The sequence below is a fragment of the Astatotilapia calliptera genome, chromosome 23 (genome assembly GCF_964374335.1).
Source record: "Astatotilapia calliptera chromosome 23, fAstCal68.1, whole genome shotgun sequence".
Taxonomy (NCBI): Eukaryota; Metazoa; Chordata; class Actinopteri; order Cichliformes; family Cichlidae; genus Astatotilapia; species Astatotilapia calliptera.
The window spans coordinates 3,556,820-3,573,952 of NC_137443.1; the positions used below are offsets into that span (position 1 = coordinate 3,556,820).

Genomic DNA, 17,133 nt, shown 5'->3' on the forward strand with positions numbered 1-17,133 from the left:
GAATTTGTACATTTAACGGTATATTAGGAATGGCTATATATAAGATTTAAAAAAAATACGTTTTTGATTTTTTAAACCCAAGGTTTGTGTTGTATTTTGAAAAGTTTGTGGTCGTTTTGTCAGATATGTTGAGAAGTTGACACAGTAAAAGATCTTCGGCTCTCAATTATCTCTGCTACGTAGTTGATCTTCTGCAAGAGAGGACTTTTGACGTAGACGAGCCGACAACGGAGGGTAAACTTTCAGGAGAAAAGTACACAGGGTTGGCGATGTATCCACTGGGGGTGAAATCGTATGTATGATTCACTTCTATACTTTCTGTTCGACCTGTGGTGTATTCACAACAGCATGGGAATATTACGGAGCCCCGCAGAACACTTAGCATGACTACATACATTTTATTATTTTTAAAAAGCACTTTTGTCATAGAACACTGAAAGTGAATATGGCAAAAATATTTAGAAAAGCATCCATCAGCATTATCAGTAAGTGATTAAACAGTACAGTCAAGATGCAGGTCGTTTACACCCAACTTTCATAGCCAAATTTTATATATATGTTTTGTATAAATAGCCTTATATTCTCAGTCTACTAACTTACTGCGAACTCATTTTACATTTTAACCAAATAACATCTTAAATTTTCTGTGCTGCAGGTACCTTATGACGTTTTGTTGTATTAGGTTGTGTCAGTGGCTGCTAATGAGTGGTGTGTTATTCAGAGCAGGATTTGTTCCACTTGTATATGTAAATTCATGAGGTAAATCCGTTGACTCTTGAAATACAGAGAAAAAAAATGTGTGAATTAAATTGGAATTGGTATCATTTGTAGAATGAAAGTGGAAGTAAGAGTTTGAGGAAATAACATGAACACTTTAATTTTATACATGACACTCAAGTGTTTTGCCAGGGAAAATGGGGAACAGAAAATACAGAGAAAGGCTACTGCATCTGTCAACATGCATCGATTACATCTGGTTTATCAGTAACTTTTTATACTCTAGCAAACAACCACTGCAGTGGTCATGTAGCAGCTTTCTCACAGCCTGACACAGGTAAGATCCATGCTTCTTTCTAACTTTAAGATTGCAAATGTGTCAGTCGCATGCCTGTATAATCTATTATCTTGTTACTATTGTTCTGAATGAATTGGGCTGTAGTTTGTTTACTGTAGTTGTTCTAGAGTTGGTGTTGGATAAATGCCATGGTCTCCAGGTTCTCCAGATTCTCTGAAGCGCTGTAGAAATCCCGTGAATTACAGACCTTTCTTCAGCTTTTTGGCATGACAGAGTGTTGGGTTAGACACAATATATTTCTAGAAACTTGTTTTGGGGAATAGGTTTTCCTTCTGTCTTCTGTGTCAGTATCCTTTTTACTACTGTACCTGTTTACGTGATTCGACTGAAAATCATCGTTTAACTCGCTTTATGTTTCTCACAGAGAATCCTGACTCCTGATGCGTACCTTCTGTTGCCTTTGTGTAAGACGGAGGAATGCAGTTGTGAGAGAGAAGCAGGAAAGAGGTTGAACGGGGGAAAGGGAAAAAGAGAGAGCAGCTAAAAGGATCTTGCTGAGATGGCTGATTGTTCTCTTGGGAGACGGTTGGGAGGGAGATGGGAAGGGAATTCAGGCAGATGGAATAGGGTGGATGTTTTTAGAGATGTAGTCCCTTAGGAGAGTGGCTGCATTGTTTTCTTTGTGAAGTCTTTGCCTATAACCAGGATCAATTATAAGCATACACCAAATCATACAAAATTCACTTTAACTAAATGGACAGGAAATTTTCTGATATTCATCAACATCCAAACTCAATACCCTAAATATTTTAACTTTATATCTCAATTTAGCTAGTTCTAGAGCTTTGTTCTTCTGTTGCTGTACATTTGTGTTATTTGTTTTTATGCGATTTACAGTAGTGTTGGTTACTTTTTGAACATGTGAATTTAAATTAAGGACATTATTTTGTGTTAGTTATCAAAATGCAGAGACAGTTGAAATACAGAAGGCATAGATAAAAAATAAACAGAAAATCCATAGATAAGAAAAATTCCAAATGATAATGAACTGACAATGGATGGGCAAGATGCTTCGGATGTTTCCAGCCTCTCGCCCAGTGTTAGCTGGGATCCCAGCTGGTTAAGTGGTTAAGTGGATGGATATATCGTTTTATTTCAGTCATATTTTTACCGTCTTAAAAGCAATGCAGCCTTTTTTATAATCTTAATATCACTGTTTTTTTTTATTGTCGGAGGTCAAATGCTGGCATAGAGTTCATTTGAGGAGTAGATTCCAAAATGTAATGATTACTGGCTCCAATTACTGCCTTGCTGAATGTACTTTATGTAGAAACACAGGTGCTCTGTAGTGTCAATGTGTACGTGTGTCTGGGAGCCGGGTGGTTCAGGCAGATGTGTTTTGGCTAATACAGTCTGAGAGCAGCTGGGCAGGGCTAATAGACCAATGACATCATCCAAAGAGAGAGAGAAGAGAGAGAGCAAGACTGGGAGCACAGCTTGCCTAAGGCAGGGAGAGGGAGCGGGGCAGCTCAGTGAGGAGAGCAGCATGAGAGCGGGACAGTGTGTGTGTGTGAACGGGAGAGGACCAGACAGCATTCAGTTGACTTTGACAAGGATATAAGACCAACAAGATTTTCCTGCTAGTTTTCTTCTCCTCCTTCTTTGCACCTTTCCCCCTCCCCTTCCCCCCTTTCCCCTTTTTCTTCCATCCTGTGGCAGTTATCCCCACTCACAGGTCCTGCTTCAGGCGGCTACTCCGGGCATGCTCCTTAAGCCAAAGTATGACCGCTTTCGCAATGAGTCTGTGACCTCCTCCGACGACCTAATGCAGAGCTTAGCCATGAGCGGCAAAGTTGTGGCCACACCAGTGGTTCCCTCCTCCACGCCAAGCCTTCCTCTGCCTCCTTTGCCTCCCCTGGATCCCAGTGCCAGGTCCTCCTCTTCTGCTGGGGCTATGGCCTTGGCCGACTCTCCTTGCCTGGATGGGGAACAAGATGCCACGACAACCTTCTGCATGCTCATTCCTAAGATGCCTCAGTGGAAATTCTCCAACTCCCTGCTTAGCCGGAGTCCATCCAACTCCAGTTCCAGCTCCAATTCTAGCAAGGACTCGGGCAAGACAGCGGCAGCTACTTCCCAGGCCTCTGTCACGTCTTCTTCATCATCACACAGGCCTGGTGGTGGAGCCTCAGCCAGTGGCCCAGTGGCGAGCCTTGCAGCAGTGCTTAACTCCTGTGACCCGGTGTGTGTCACTCCTTGTTCCCTACAGGCCATTCGGGGGCAGCGAGCAGTAGCAGCGGCAAATTCTGCCAGTCCAGGGGGGCACGTATTTGGAGCCGCAGAGGTCATGGCGAGCCCCGGTGGCTCCAGCAACTTCAGATCGGGAATGACGCGCAGCACAAGGGTCGAAGGCATGTGGCTTGGGGGAGAGGACTTCAACCAGAAGGGCAGCTTCATCCACAAACCCTCTCAAGGCTGGCTGCACCCTGACAAGAAGATAGTAGGACAAGGAGCGTCCTACATTGTCAGGGTAAGCTAGCTGGCACTTTTTTATTTTCTTCAAAGAAATAAAAAACAACCAAAGGAAATATGCAGTAACTTTTTTCAGGTGCTCATCAATGAGTAAAGAGAACAAGATAATTGCAGAATATTAAATATATGACCCCACTTAAATATTCTCTGTCTGACTGCACAGAAGACAAAAGGACACCTCACTATCAGGCAGTTTGTTATGCAGCTCATGTGGGAAGACTGGGGAACACATAATTTAATCCAGATAGATGGCTGAGCGTTGCTCATTGGGAGACAGCATGCAGGCGTCAGGGTGGAGAGAGATAAACCATGAAATTATGTGTACAGACTGTAGAAAGGATTGTGGTTCAGCTGCACTGTTTACCAAAGGTAGAATTTATCATACTGTACTTAAACAATGAGAATCTGTATTTATAGAGCTTGTAACTTAGGTCTGATTGTAAGCTCCCACTGCAAGCTTGTGGGAGTGGTTGCTCTTTGTTTTGTTTCGGGATTGTTTACGTTCTTGTGTGCAATGAATTATTATGATTTTACCCATAAAATGTTAATTACTGCATCTCAGCATAGTCGATACCAAATGTTTATTTCATTATCATGAAAATATGCTCAATAAAGCTTTTTTATTATTCTGTAAATTTGTATCAAAATAAACTGATACATATAGAAATGAATGTGATCATTTCGAATGATATAGATAAATCTGAGTTTCAAAGAAATCTTGTTCTCAATCCGAGCTCGCTGTGTTTACAAAGGGCTACCAGCCTGAGCAGAATGCTCGATGTCCCCTCAGCAATCCCCCATAACTGTTCACCTCTGCCCCTGTGCTCTCCTCCTCCTCAAACTAATGACATGACTCTTGATTAGCCCAGACTGGGGCCCAAGCACGCTTTCTAATAACATTATACAGGCACCATTCATTCCCATATTCAATTACATTTAATCACAGTCATTTGCATCATATGATGTGGAAGAGGATGGTTGGATCTGTATGGGAGCAGTCCAAATGTCGATTACATATGAGCTCTCACAGCCAGGAAGGGCTTTCTGAAATGGATAACAAGTGCTCTTTTCATATCTGACTCATAATCATATTAATGATGGGACCAGGCTTTTAACAGCTTGTTGTTGTCATCAGAAAATGCCCTCTGACTATTGCAGATGACCTGAAAGAGCCAGTGTTTGAACGTGTTTCACGCCTCTTAACGTAGTACTTCAGGAGACATGTATGTGCAGCATGCATTTCAATGGGAAATCTATGCAGGGAGGCGTAGTCTCTGCATGTATTAGTGTCAGAGTGATGGTTGATTTCTGCTGCACCTTGCCATTTTTAAGCAGCACGGCCACTATGCTGAGCGACTCTCATTCTCTCACTCACATATTCATACATATCCACTCCTCTGCTGGGAAAGACACAAATCAGATTTTTAGCAATGCTCTTACTCGCTCTCTCTCCCTCTCTCTCGCTGCATAGCCACGTCGAGATCTGTGTCTGGCCTGCATCTGCCGCCTCTGCTAGTCAGGATTTTGCACCGACCATCAAAACACCGCTTCTGCTAAATCATTTGCAGAGAGAGAGACAAACTGTTTCTATTTTGTGTTTTTCACTTATTTCACTATCAAAGCGAAGCATAAATATTTGCAATGTGATTGCCTGTTGCTAATTGATGCAGTTTCTAGAAGGGTCCGTAGACTTGAGTTGTTGTAATTTTACTGTCATATATTTTTGAATATGCTCTGCGTAGTGTGCAGTTAAACAGGAATAGAGAGTAACTAATCACATACTTTTATCTGATCATCCTTTACTACATGGCTGTTGTTTTGTTGTAAAATCTGATCACATTGGCTAATAAACTTCTTTTGGAAATCTTTTACAGTGACAAACGATATAATTTGGCAATTATTTATGTCAAAGGCAGCCGCTACAGCAAAACACGGCTAAAGAGGACATGCTAATGTTATTAAATTTCTAAGGAATGTGTCTTGGAAAGTCTACGTCCCTGTAGTCATAGCAATAGTGTGCAAGAGACTTGGCCAAAAGGACAAGAGTGCAGATAGGGTGATAGAAGTAGGGATGTTGCATCAGTAGATTGAGTTTGTGACAATGGAAGCATTGGCAGAGAGAGGGAAAGAAAAAAGAGAGGGACAATTTCTCTGATGGAAGACGTCCCTCATGTCCAAATCTTGTTAGTGAGCTCGTTATGTTCTCTGGCTCAGAGGTCCCACTCTGTTTCTCTCTCCGTCTCTCCAAATAAGTTTCACAAAGAGCTGTGCTTTACATCCCCAATGCAATGTGCTGCATTTAAGATGAGTGTCACATGTTTTTAAGGAGGCTGCGATTCAATCAGTGTAGCAAAAAACACAGGAAAAAATGTTAATTATTAATATTCAATGTTGCATCTGTTGTTTTTACGTATTCATGGGTTTATTTACCTATGCAGCAGGAATGTGGTAGATGGTAGAAGCTTTTTTAAATGAGTTATTATCTCCGAGTTGGTTTTTAGAGACTGATTATGGCAGGCAAACAAATGCCAAGCAATTCGTTCACCACTTCATCTTTTCATGATAACCACACAGATATGCAAATAAGATGTAGAGGGCGTACTCACATGCTGATTGTTTACGCAAACACACTCACATCCCCCAGAGGGCTGAGAAGCTGCAGTTTATCCATGATTTGGAGCTCTGAGTGCTGCTAATCTAGTCACAGTGCCATTAGCACCCCAACCTGACAGGCATTAGGAAGCTGCTCAGCTGGGACCTTCCCACTGGAGGACACTACATTAATGGGCTATATGGGGATTTGATTTAGATTACTGTTGAAAGTAATCACATGTACCAACAGAGTATAGTCTATTGTGAACGTAACATCTCTTTCTGGAAGTGTTGTGGTGTAGTTAAAAATACAAACTTAATTTAAATGCAGCGCATGTTTATAGTTCTGTATTTTTGAATAGTTTCATTCAATTATCTTTTCAGATCATAAAAACATATTTGAACATATCATGAGTTTATTTTTAAATTAAAAATAAGGTATTTAACTTAGATTTTAATGATTTTTCTCCCTTTGGTTTTTTCTTTACAGTACATGGGATGCATTGAGGTGCTGAAATCAATGCGATCCCTGGACTTCACCACACGCACTCAAGTGACAAGGTAAGCTGGTAACCGTCATATCTGACAGTGTAGATGTGTAGTATTAATTGAAGTGTGAAGAGTTTTTTTTAAATATATATATATATACTATATATAAATACTTTTGCTTTAGCATGGCCAATAGATTTACACTTGTCACATTAGTCTTTTTTGATCAAGAGCCACAACTTTGAATTTCAAGTTTACGTTGCAGTGGAGCTGTCCAATAACTCATGCACTTGCAAGAACTACATGCATGAAGACAGCAGTTATAGTGTGGGACTGTTAAGAGATAAACAGAGCTGCTGTATTTGTGTTCACTGGCATCAAAGGCCAGAAGGTTACACATTAAACTATGCCTCAGGGCCTTACTATGTCTGTGTCTTGGTGTTTTTATGCCCTACACGTCATGTTATTGTTATAAAAACAGGGTTTTTTGCACTCCTCAACCTCATGGGAGAAGTCCTTTTCCCCACTCCCTCCCTGTCTGCCTCGCTCTCTGTCTCTCACCCTCTCCTCTCTCCTGCACAATCGATCGGCAGTAATCTGAGCCCACCGTGCATCCGAGGCTTAAGTGCAGGGGGGAGGAGGTAGCAGAGATGGAGTGATGGAGAGGGAGATCTATTATTGATGATGTTCGTTAATGACTGTAGAAAGCTGCAGTGGTCCCCATGAACGCACCCTGCTGGATAATGTCTGCGGCTGTAACTTCTTGAGGGGGGAGGAGGAGGAGGAGGAGGAAGATGTCCAAAACAAAGCAGCAAAACAAAATGTTTGCACTGGGAGTAGCCATAGAGAGTAAGATGGCTATGTCTGGTCTTGTTTTTATGTGACTGACTGACTCATGATTATTTCCAGCAATGATGAATGTTTTTTGTTTGCATTCCTGTCGTGGTTGATTTTAAAGTCCCATTTAAGTGTGTTTACCCCTCGGTCAAGGTCAGAGGGGCCCTTTTCACCTAGTAGCTCACATAAGGCATTTTTTAAAAATTCAAAATAGGTTCAAGTCCTCCATGATGCTAACAACACAAGGCTTTTGTTCCTGGGTCTTTCCTTACTTTGTTTGCCAAAGTCGTGATATGTGTGTATGTGAATTGCTGGATATCATTTAAAGGCAGCACAGTAAGGGCTTACATATCCATTCAGAACAGGCCATTCTTCAGCTTCCTGACTTATACACAACTTGATTTAGTCCTGGAAGACCACAACGAAACAGTCAGTAGCTTCCAGTATTTCAAAAATGTAATTCAGCTCCAGGATTTAAAGAAGGTGCTTTCTCTTAACAGTCCTCTCTGTGTTTTTTGCCGTTTAACTGCAAAATGAGTGAAACGAGGTGCAGCATTTTATTGTAGTCGAAAACAACAGCTCATCTCTCCCCCCCTCCTCTGTCTCCTCCTCCTCCTCCCTCTGCTCTCTCATCAGCATGAGTCATTCGAACATTGTGGTGTTTTTCAAAAATCCCTGAGAAGACTTTTACTCGAGATGGGGCCCGGGACGCTGCTTTTTAAATATTTACGAGCCACTTGATAGGGGCAGCTAGGTTCTTGATTGTTCCCACTGTCCCCTGGCAGAGAGCGTGTGAGCTCCCGCCTCAAATCCACTTTATGGCTCAGCCGTGCCATCATGCTCACACAGGGACAGACCCTTTAAATGCCCATTAGGCAGTCATTCCCAGGAGTTATATCAGTTTTATCACCAACTTGTAACAAATGTGCAGGGAGAATTGCACTGCAGAAAATTAATGCTAATGCCCTAAAGAGGTCTTATACACTATTTACTTTTTATTTTCTTCATCTGATGCTGTTTATTCTCCCATAGAATTTAAATTCCCAAGTTATTCATCAACAGATGAATGCTGTTATTGTTTTCTTTCTCGGGTTAACATTTCCAACATTAATGGATAAGAATGTTGTGACTTTCTTATCTATTTTCGTGACCTTTGAACTACGATTTGCCTACGACCTATGGGCTTGTTTGGAGGAAGGGAAAACGTCTGTTCATGTTTAACCTAACGTTTTCCATTGCTGTGGGGCGGCGTTTTGTGTTGTGACTCAGTTTTCTGTATTTTTGCACAGACAACACAAGTCCATATGATTTATACGTTATATAATATTATTATTATTACAAATGGCTGATAATCAGTGACCAGTATATTCGTCTTTAGTCTGATCTGAAATCTTTCTTCATGTTTCTCTTTAGGGAAGCCATCAACAGACTGTGCGAAGCTGTGCCAGGTGGAAAGGGGGCTTGGAGGAAGAAGGTTAACAGTAATTTATAATTCTAACATACATGCAGTACTTTTGACAAGCAGTCAATAGTAATTTTATATACACACAAGATGTATTAAAATAACAACAAAGGGTAGAAAGGACTGCTGCTGCTCCATGCGGCTGTTTTTCTGGTAACTAATATACAGTATGACATTTTTATCTGTATCTACAACTGAAGCTATATAACTGTAATTTTCATCGTATCCTTTATTTTGTAGGTTCCAAACAAAGCTCTGCAGTCAGTCATGGGGAAGAGTAACCTACGATTTGCAGGCATGAGCATCGCAGTCAATATTTCCATCGATGGTATTAATCTGCTCATTCCTACCACACGACAGGTTAGCTGATACTTAATTAAGGTGGCGAATGTACTTGCATGACCACAATGTGATTAAGACCTTTATAATGTGCCAGCTATTATTTTTGCATTTTTCTTTATTCCTATAGCTTAGCTTTACATTGACGTTAGCATATTTTCTCTTAACTGTTAATCACTGGGTAAAATATGTGCGAAATCACTGATGAGATAAAAAAAAATTCTTTGTTGGAAGTTTGTAGTGAACAATTTTACACTCCTATGTGAATATTATAAATAAATACCACTTTTGTGAGGTACAGAGTCAAACCTTTAACCTTTAATTGGGACTTTGCCCAGTTGTCCATTATGTGTAGATACAACAGGTTCATCGCTGGATTTAGGTGCCTTTTTTATGCTTGAATGAGTAATAGGCCAGAGTTAGGTGGCTAAACAAACAAACAAAAACATGAAAACAGTTAAAAAGCAGCCAATGTCCAAAGAAAAACTTTGAAAGATTTTCAGAAAACCTGGAGGGCTGTTGCTCAAGACCACTTTATAAGAATTCAAAGAAATTTTAGCTCCTTGGAAGCAAAATATGAAGAAATGAGGGGTGGGTCAAAACTTTTACACAGTACTGTACATTCATTGACAAAATAACGAATGGCTTCCTTTCTCTTTCAGGTGATAGCTCATCATCCCTTGCAGTCCATCTCATTTGCCTCTGGGGGAGACACAGTGAGTGCAGCATTTAACATTTACTCTCCATTAAATTGTTGGAATGAACATTTTGCCTATGCAAACATGTATGACTTGAATTAATCGTTAACAGTCTCGAGCTTCAAAAATTACTGATGGTTTTGATTTATCGAGCTGATTTTCCCCCAAACTGATATGTTGCAGGACACACCTGATTATGTTGCATATGTGTCCAAAGACCCAGTGAATCAGAGAGGTATGTTCTAAAAAGGTTCCCTTTCTCCTTCCATACATTTTGCCACTAGACAAACACGTTTATTTTGTAAGGCAAAATAAGTTGCATTAGAAAATAATGTCTGTTGTCTTTTTTACTGTGGATTATAACATTACTATTGCGATATCTATAGACATTTTTTCTTAAAAATGCTTTGATTCCACCTCTAACTGTATTATGTGGTCTGTCTGTGGCTTAATTACAATTATTATGGGTTTAGGGTGGGTGAGACTGTAACAATAACAGTACAAAATCATTTAAAAACAATATTTTATTAACAATATTGATGATTTGATTTTATCATTTGCATTGTAAACATTAGTATTTCATTTTTAAACATCACAATTATTTAAAAAAAACTAAAGTATATAAAATGTGGTAATATGCCGGTGTCGTAAACCAGTATTGTTATAAAATATCAGCCTATTGCACCACAAAATATACTTTGTTGGAAATTAAATAGCTAATAAACATTGTGTTTGCTGATGTCTTAAAAAATATTAATATTTTAAAAATCCACATATGTAGAAGCCAATAAACTATTGGCTCATTGCTGTACCGGGAGTTTGAATAGCTCGTGGCAACTTTTTAACTCCTCACTCTCTCTCTCTCTTTTTCTTTCAGCATGTCATATCCTGGAGTGCTCAGATGGTTTAGCCCAAAGTGTCATCAGTACCCTCGGCCAAGCCTTCGAGCTGCAGTTCAAACAGTATCTGCACAGTCCACCAAAAACCATGACATCTGTGGAGAGGTAACAGAAAGTCCTGCCACTTCTCACGTACTTAACTGGATAAAAAAAGATGTTAAGAGTTGTTGTTACTCTCCTTAAAATCAGTGACATCGGTGAAGCGGTGGGATATTGACTCATAAATTATCCCAACGTGTCAAATAGAAAAATCTAGTATGTTGACTTCATGTAACAAAAGCACCAAAAAACACTTCAGTTTAAGACTCCCAGGACTGTATACATCCCAAGCATTCTTACCAGCAGCTGTCAGACTCTATAATGCAGCTTAACACTCTTTTGGTCATCTTACTCACCAGCTTGTTTGTTTACTGCACATTTTATACATATCTCTGTACAATTTTTATATTTTTCTATACATATTCTGTACATTGTTACCTGTATATACCTGTATATACGAACCTCGGTTGCTTGTGTCTTCCTTTTATATTTTACTTTCACTTGCTGTAAGAGCTTTGTAACACCGAAATTTCTCATCCGTGGGATAATAAAGGTTTATTCTATTCTAAGCATCCAGCAGAAAGAGCTTATCCACCACCAACCTGATCTAGTTTAGAGTTCTCAGATTTCTTTCTTATTTATTACAAGGAGATGTGATACTTTGTTCTTGTATTTCTTCAAAATCAGTCTTACAGTGTTGTAAATACATAGATTTTCTCACACATGAGATGCTACCGCAGCGATGCCACTGCAGTCACCAGAATAAGTCCAGACAAGCAGTTTGTTTCTTCCTGGTTTCAAATAAACATCTTCTCAATTTCGGATGTGGAGATGTTACTTGATCAGAACAAATCAATTTAACAACGCTGATTTCCTCCTCAAATTAATGCTGTAACGTTAACATCATTATAGAAATGAATACATAATCATATTTGGAAGTCGTGGTTAAAATACAGTTTTTTGCTGTCTTTATTTGGACATGTAGTTCTGTTGTCAGACTTACACTCACAGTATATTTCTCCTTAGGTCTGCCAGGACAGAAGAACCAATTTGGAGGGATGATGAGGACTTCTCTGAGCCGGATTACTATAACCGTATTCCAGGGAAGGAGCCTCCTGTTGGAGGTGTGGTAGACTCCAGACTCAGGCCCAGTGGAACCCTCATTGGTCACATGCACACTCAACCACAGAGCAAGACAGCAGCTCAGGTGAGTGTCCTGACATGGCTATAGAAATACTGTTAAATCAGGCTCTGCATGTTGTAGCTCTACTGTAGCTGAATCCAGTTTTGAGGTAATTGCATATTGTGTATTTATATTTTTCTATTTGTACGGTGTATTTCTGCTTCTCCAAATTTCATCGAGAAGACCTCCGGTGCATTTTTGTGTAAAACTGTAAAACCTGCATGCTTGCACTACAGACTAAACTAAAACATCTGGTCATTATCATGAAGTATTGGATTAATGTTTCGAACAGAACTCTCTGACATCTCCCTCGTGAACTGGTGACTGATGTGTTTTCATGCTCCTGCCTCATATTGTTACATGGAATTAAAGCATAGGATCATGAAAATATACTCCATAACTGTGCCTGCAGCATAATTGCCTAAGACAAATACGATTACACGAAGAGCCTTGGGTTCTCTGTAGCCTATCAGGTGAAAGGACCCATTGCCCCCTTTGTTGCAACTTGTTCACAACAGGGTGACATGCTGCAGCTAATGTTTCAAATAGAGTGCTTCGAAACTACATTATGCAGGGACACGAGATGAGAGTTCTTGGTTATACAGATCCAGATGTATTTAGGTTGTGTTCTTGTGGTGTGATTATGTGTTAGCAGATGAGCTCACCAGCCAGGAGAGATCAAGCATCTCACCAGCCTGGTCAGCTGTGTTATGAGCTTCACTGGGACACGGAGACAACCTGCAGCTCAGGTGAGACATCCTGTGGCAGGGAGCAGCTGTAACAGCTAAAACATTGTGACCTTTTAGATTAGTTTTTATAATACAGTTGTTATATAGAGGTGATGTACTTAACTGGGGGGATTTCAAACAGGTTTTTAAATGAAGGATTTTTTTTTTTTAAATATATGAGTTGCAATGTTTTCTAGTCACATACTAAACAATGAGGATTGTCAGATTTGTTTTGTGTATATATTTATGTTAAATTGTCTCTGAAGGAGGTTAGTTGTTTTTTTCCATCCTTATTGTATTACAAAGCTAATCATCACAGTTCTCATTGCCTGAGGGAGCTCAGCGTTTGCCCTCTTAATTAACAGAAATAGGATCTTGGCATTTTTAATAAGGCCCCCTTCATACTTCATATTGTTTATCATCTTTAACTAGACTGATGCTAGGAGGATGATCAAGATAGGTACGACAATTAACTTTTTCCTTTCAAAAATATAGAAAATAATAGTTAGACTTTTAGTAGTTGGAAATTTTAAGTGACATTTTGTGATTTTTTTTTCTTTTATATAATCAGTTGTTTCCGTTAGCAGCAAACAGTGCTGTAGCACGGGGCAGAAACTAGTGAATGAAACGCATTTTGTGCGCACCTTTCTGTCTTAGGTCTGACATCAGATGGTTATTTGTGTGCTGACGGTCAGCCTCCAGGCAGCAGAGACTATGAGGAGCATCAATATGTTAACACCCAGAGTCTGGAAAACCTGGATTCACTCACTCAGGGTCCTGATGGGCACAGAGGCACCAGGGCACCAGAGAGTCCCAAAAAGGATCTCTTTGACATGAGTAAGTCCCTGCCTATGACATCTTCGGACATATATATAACAGAACGACAGCCAGACTTTCTCTCAAATGTTTGATTCCCACCAGATTCCCTTTTTGACACCGTCCTTTTACGATTATCCACGGATCTTTTACTAGTTAGGCAGACCACTACACTATGAGGAAACAACAAAACCTTGTGAAACATCTCAAGCGCCTTTGTCGTCTCTGTAGGGCCCTTTGAGGATGCCCTGAAACTCCATGAGGCCTGTGGTGTTGGGTCCACTATATCTGGAGGCTCTGGTGCTGAGGGAGGAGTGGGAGGTGGTCGGGTGTTGGAGGATCAGTGGCCCAGCCCTCCACGACGCAGAGCCCCCGTTGCTCCAAATGAGGAGCAGCTTCGCCGTGAGCCCTGGTACCACAGCCGGATGAGCCGGCGAGACGCAGAAAAACTCCTGAGCCGGGACGGAGATTTTCTGGTAAGGGAGAGCACTACCAATCCTGGCCAGTATGTGCTAAGCGGCCTGCACCGTGGCCTCCCTAAACACTTACTGCTAGTGGACCCTGAAGGAGTGGTGAGTCTCTTAAGAAGTAGTTTCAATAAATCACACTGCTTATTTGTTTTGTTATGAAGTTACACTGGTGTACTCCTTTTGTTTTGCTTTTCCCTTCAAAAAAAAGGTCCGGACCAAAGACATGTTATTTGAGAGCATAACCCACCTCGTCTCGTTTCACCTGAAGAATGAGCTGCCTATTGTAGCAGCAGAGAGTGAGCTTCATCTCAAACGGGGTGTGAGGAGGAAGCAGTGAATTACCTGGACCTGTGTGGGACTGTAAGATAGCAGTATACACTATGGACTTTTCAAACCAGATACATGAATAATTTAAGGTTTATAATGCAGACGTAAAGCAAGGAGTGCATGCTAACATTATCATTTTAAAAAGCATTGCTATTTCTTTACATTGTTGAGGTGTTCAATTTGTCTTTAACTGCAAAGGGGAGGTTCACATTTTAGCGTGTAGATTATTTAGATTCACACACTTGGTTACAATAGATCTAAGTAGAAATAATGTAGTATTTCTTTCTCTCTCGTTCTACAGTGCTAAATTCCTATGTGCCCATACAAATCACATAAAAACTGAATCTAGGACTCATTATGGGATGATTTTTCAACGGGAAGAAAGAATATCAGCAATACTTTCTTTCCATGGACAATCCTTCTAAGGAGTCTGCAGTATCTGATATATCCCTGTACTTCTGCTTGTTGACTACCAGGATAAACCAAATATCCCTCATCTGTCATAAACTCCTCAGCATGCAGTTATTAAGCTAACAAACCAACCAGGATCCACAGTCTGTGCTGTGCCCGAGCTGGATAATCACCAACCGAGGTCAAAAATTAAACTGACAACCTGTCTGGAGAGGAGCCAACCTCAGGAAATCACAAAAGGATTTAATGCACAGTGAAGAAAAGCCTGTAATTGTGAAGTTCTTCCTTTAAACCACAACTTGCATGACTAGTAAGTCACAGGTTATTCAAATCAACCAGTTGTGGGAATCACCAGAACAAACTGTCACTAATTTTCTGGTGCACCAAAAAATTCAAAACAAGATGTCCAGTTCGTCCAGTAGTTCATCTCGGTACAAATGCAGGAAATGAAAATTCTGCAACTGTTTAGAATGTAAAGACTGTTAAATGCTCATGTTCAAGGTCTGCAGTATCTGAATTTATAACAGCCACAAAGCCTTTATTGTTTCTCTGAGCTATTTTAAGCCTCACATGCATCAAAAAAAAGCATAATCATGATACACCGATTAGCCCCAACATTAAAACCACTGACAGGTGAAGCGCACATCACTGATTTACCTGGGAAACATTGGGTCCTGGCATTCAAGTGGAAGCTATCTCGAGACATCAACCACATAAACAAGTTCCAAGTAACAGCAACCTCAAGTGCTTTCCTCAGGAACAGTTGCAGAACATGACAAACAGTGCAAGCTGTTGAAACAGCCCGCCTCCCTGCAGGTTCTGTTTTCGGCCACAAGATGGGCCAGAACAAGCCAATCCACTGCACCGACTCCATGCAAAGAGCCAGACAACACGGCGCACCCCAAAACATCACCTGTCGCTGCACCGATCGGTCAGAGCCGTTTAGGTGGAACAAGCGGGATCTACACAATGGATGCTTTTAATGTGGCTTTAGTGTATTTATCAGTGCAGTGGAGATCGATACATTGTCCTGACTGAGAAGTTTGATCACATTTGCTATTAAATCTTCTATTTGTGCTGTTTGTAAGGGCTGTTCATTATTTTAGGAAGTCATGTGTGGTAAAAACTCCTCCGCATTAATGCTCAGTATAGCCATGCCCGTTCTCCCCAGCCTCCCCCACTTCAGTGCCTTAATAACTACACTGACAGGCGTTTGTGTCAGCGTGTATATAATGTGCATTTATGCTCTTGTTGCAAAAGAACAGTTTTCTTGCCACGCCAATGAGTAAATGAACAAACTTCAGGATGATTCAAAGTTGTGTACATGTAAACAGTAATGGAAGCTGCTCTTGTTTTGGGGTGAATGAGTAATACTGTCTATGATGGTCTTAAATGTTATCGTCTTATATGTGTGTCCCTCAGAGTTTTTAAGTCAGAGGTCAGTCATAGACATGTTAAAGAAGGAGCTTAATTTTTCCCAGCTCAGGGAAGTGCATCACTTTATTGTCCTTATTCCCTGTCTGTACATTTTACTGACTTGCTGTTTTTTTTTTTTTGCTCCACAGCGTTTCATTCCCAGTTTTGACACTGTAATACTTTAAAATTATTTTGTCTGCTTTCTGCCCTTTTCCCCCTCTCTGTTCTTGGCTACTTAAGTTTAATCAGGCCCTCCTTTGTTCTTAGCCTCATAAATGCACATAAAGATGAGGTAAACTTCAACAGTTTTTTTGCGAGATCCAGATCATTGTCATTCTTTTGTATCTCCCCTCAGGAATTTCCTGGACCTTTTCTTCTATGATTAACTGACTGACCTTTTGTTAATAAAATGTATTAAAAAAAGGTGGGTTGTCTTTGTGAGCATAAGTTTAACCATCTAACCAACAAGCAAAAGATCCATGTTTAGATCCCACCTAATAGGGCACAAATCCCACTGGGGTTGTGTTAGGAACGGCATCGGATGATCAAAAATGCAGTACAACTTTTTGTGAGTAAGGAAGCAGCTGAAAGTTGTTTACACCGTGTTTTTATCCTCACAAAGTATAAATGGTTGTATGCAGGTATTTCAGGCATATTAGTTGGTTCAAATATTGTGTCTCTAGCTTCCTTAATGTATGTGTATAGCTGCTGCAGAGGGTCATGGATCAGGATGGCCAGAACAGCATGCTGGCTTACATACTGTAAAATAAGGACCCTTAGTGTTTTAAATACGCATTTGACATATTACTATGCATTTTTCTCGCACACTCCATAGTATAGTTACTGGAATGGATCCTATATTTGTGTGCTAATGTATCGG

At 40.4% G+C, this 17,133-nt stretch overlaps 1 protein-coding gene across 6 annotated transcripts; it reads left to right on the forward strand.

The window, feature by feature from the left end:
* Nucleotides 1-27: 27 nt before the first annotated feature.
* Nucleotides 28-16,693, forward strand: shc2 (SHC (Src homology 2 domain containing) transforming protein 2). Of its 6 annotated transcripts, none has more exons than XM_026158682.2 (15): nt 28-292; nt 1,004-1,054; nt 2,735-3,545; nt 6,630-6,700; nt 8,879-8,939; nt 9,168-9,287; nt 9,929-9,982; nt 10,148-10,199; nt 10,842-10,968; nt 11,929-12,109; nt 12,738-12,834; nt 13,471-13,650; nt 13,861-14,201; nt 14,308-14,459; nt 14,728-16,693. In XM_026158682.2, exons 3-14 carry the CDS (start codon nt 2,778-2,780, stop codon nt 14,434-14,436), a joined length of 2,181 nt encoding a protein of 726 aa, XP_026014467.1. In that variant the 5' UTR covers nt 28-292; nt 1,004-1,054; nt 2,735-2,777; the 3' UTR covers nt 14,437-14,459; nt 14,728-16,693. The 6 variants fall into 6 exon arrangements, with proteins under 6 accessions (XP_026014467.1, XP_026014468.1, XP_080153633.1 ...); XM_026158683.2 differs by having other exon boundaries at nt 3,285-3,545; XM_080297507.1 differs by having other exon boundaries at nt 28-1,054; nt 3,285-3,545.
* The last annotated feature ends 440 nt before the right edge of the window (nt 16,694-17,133 follow it).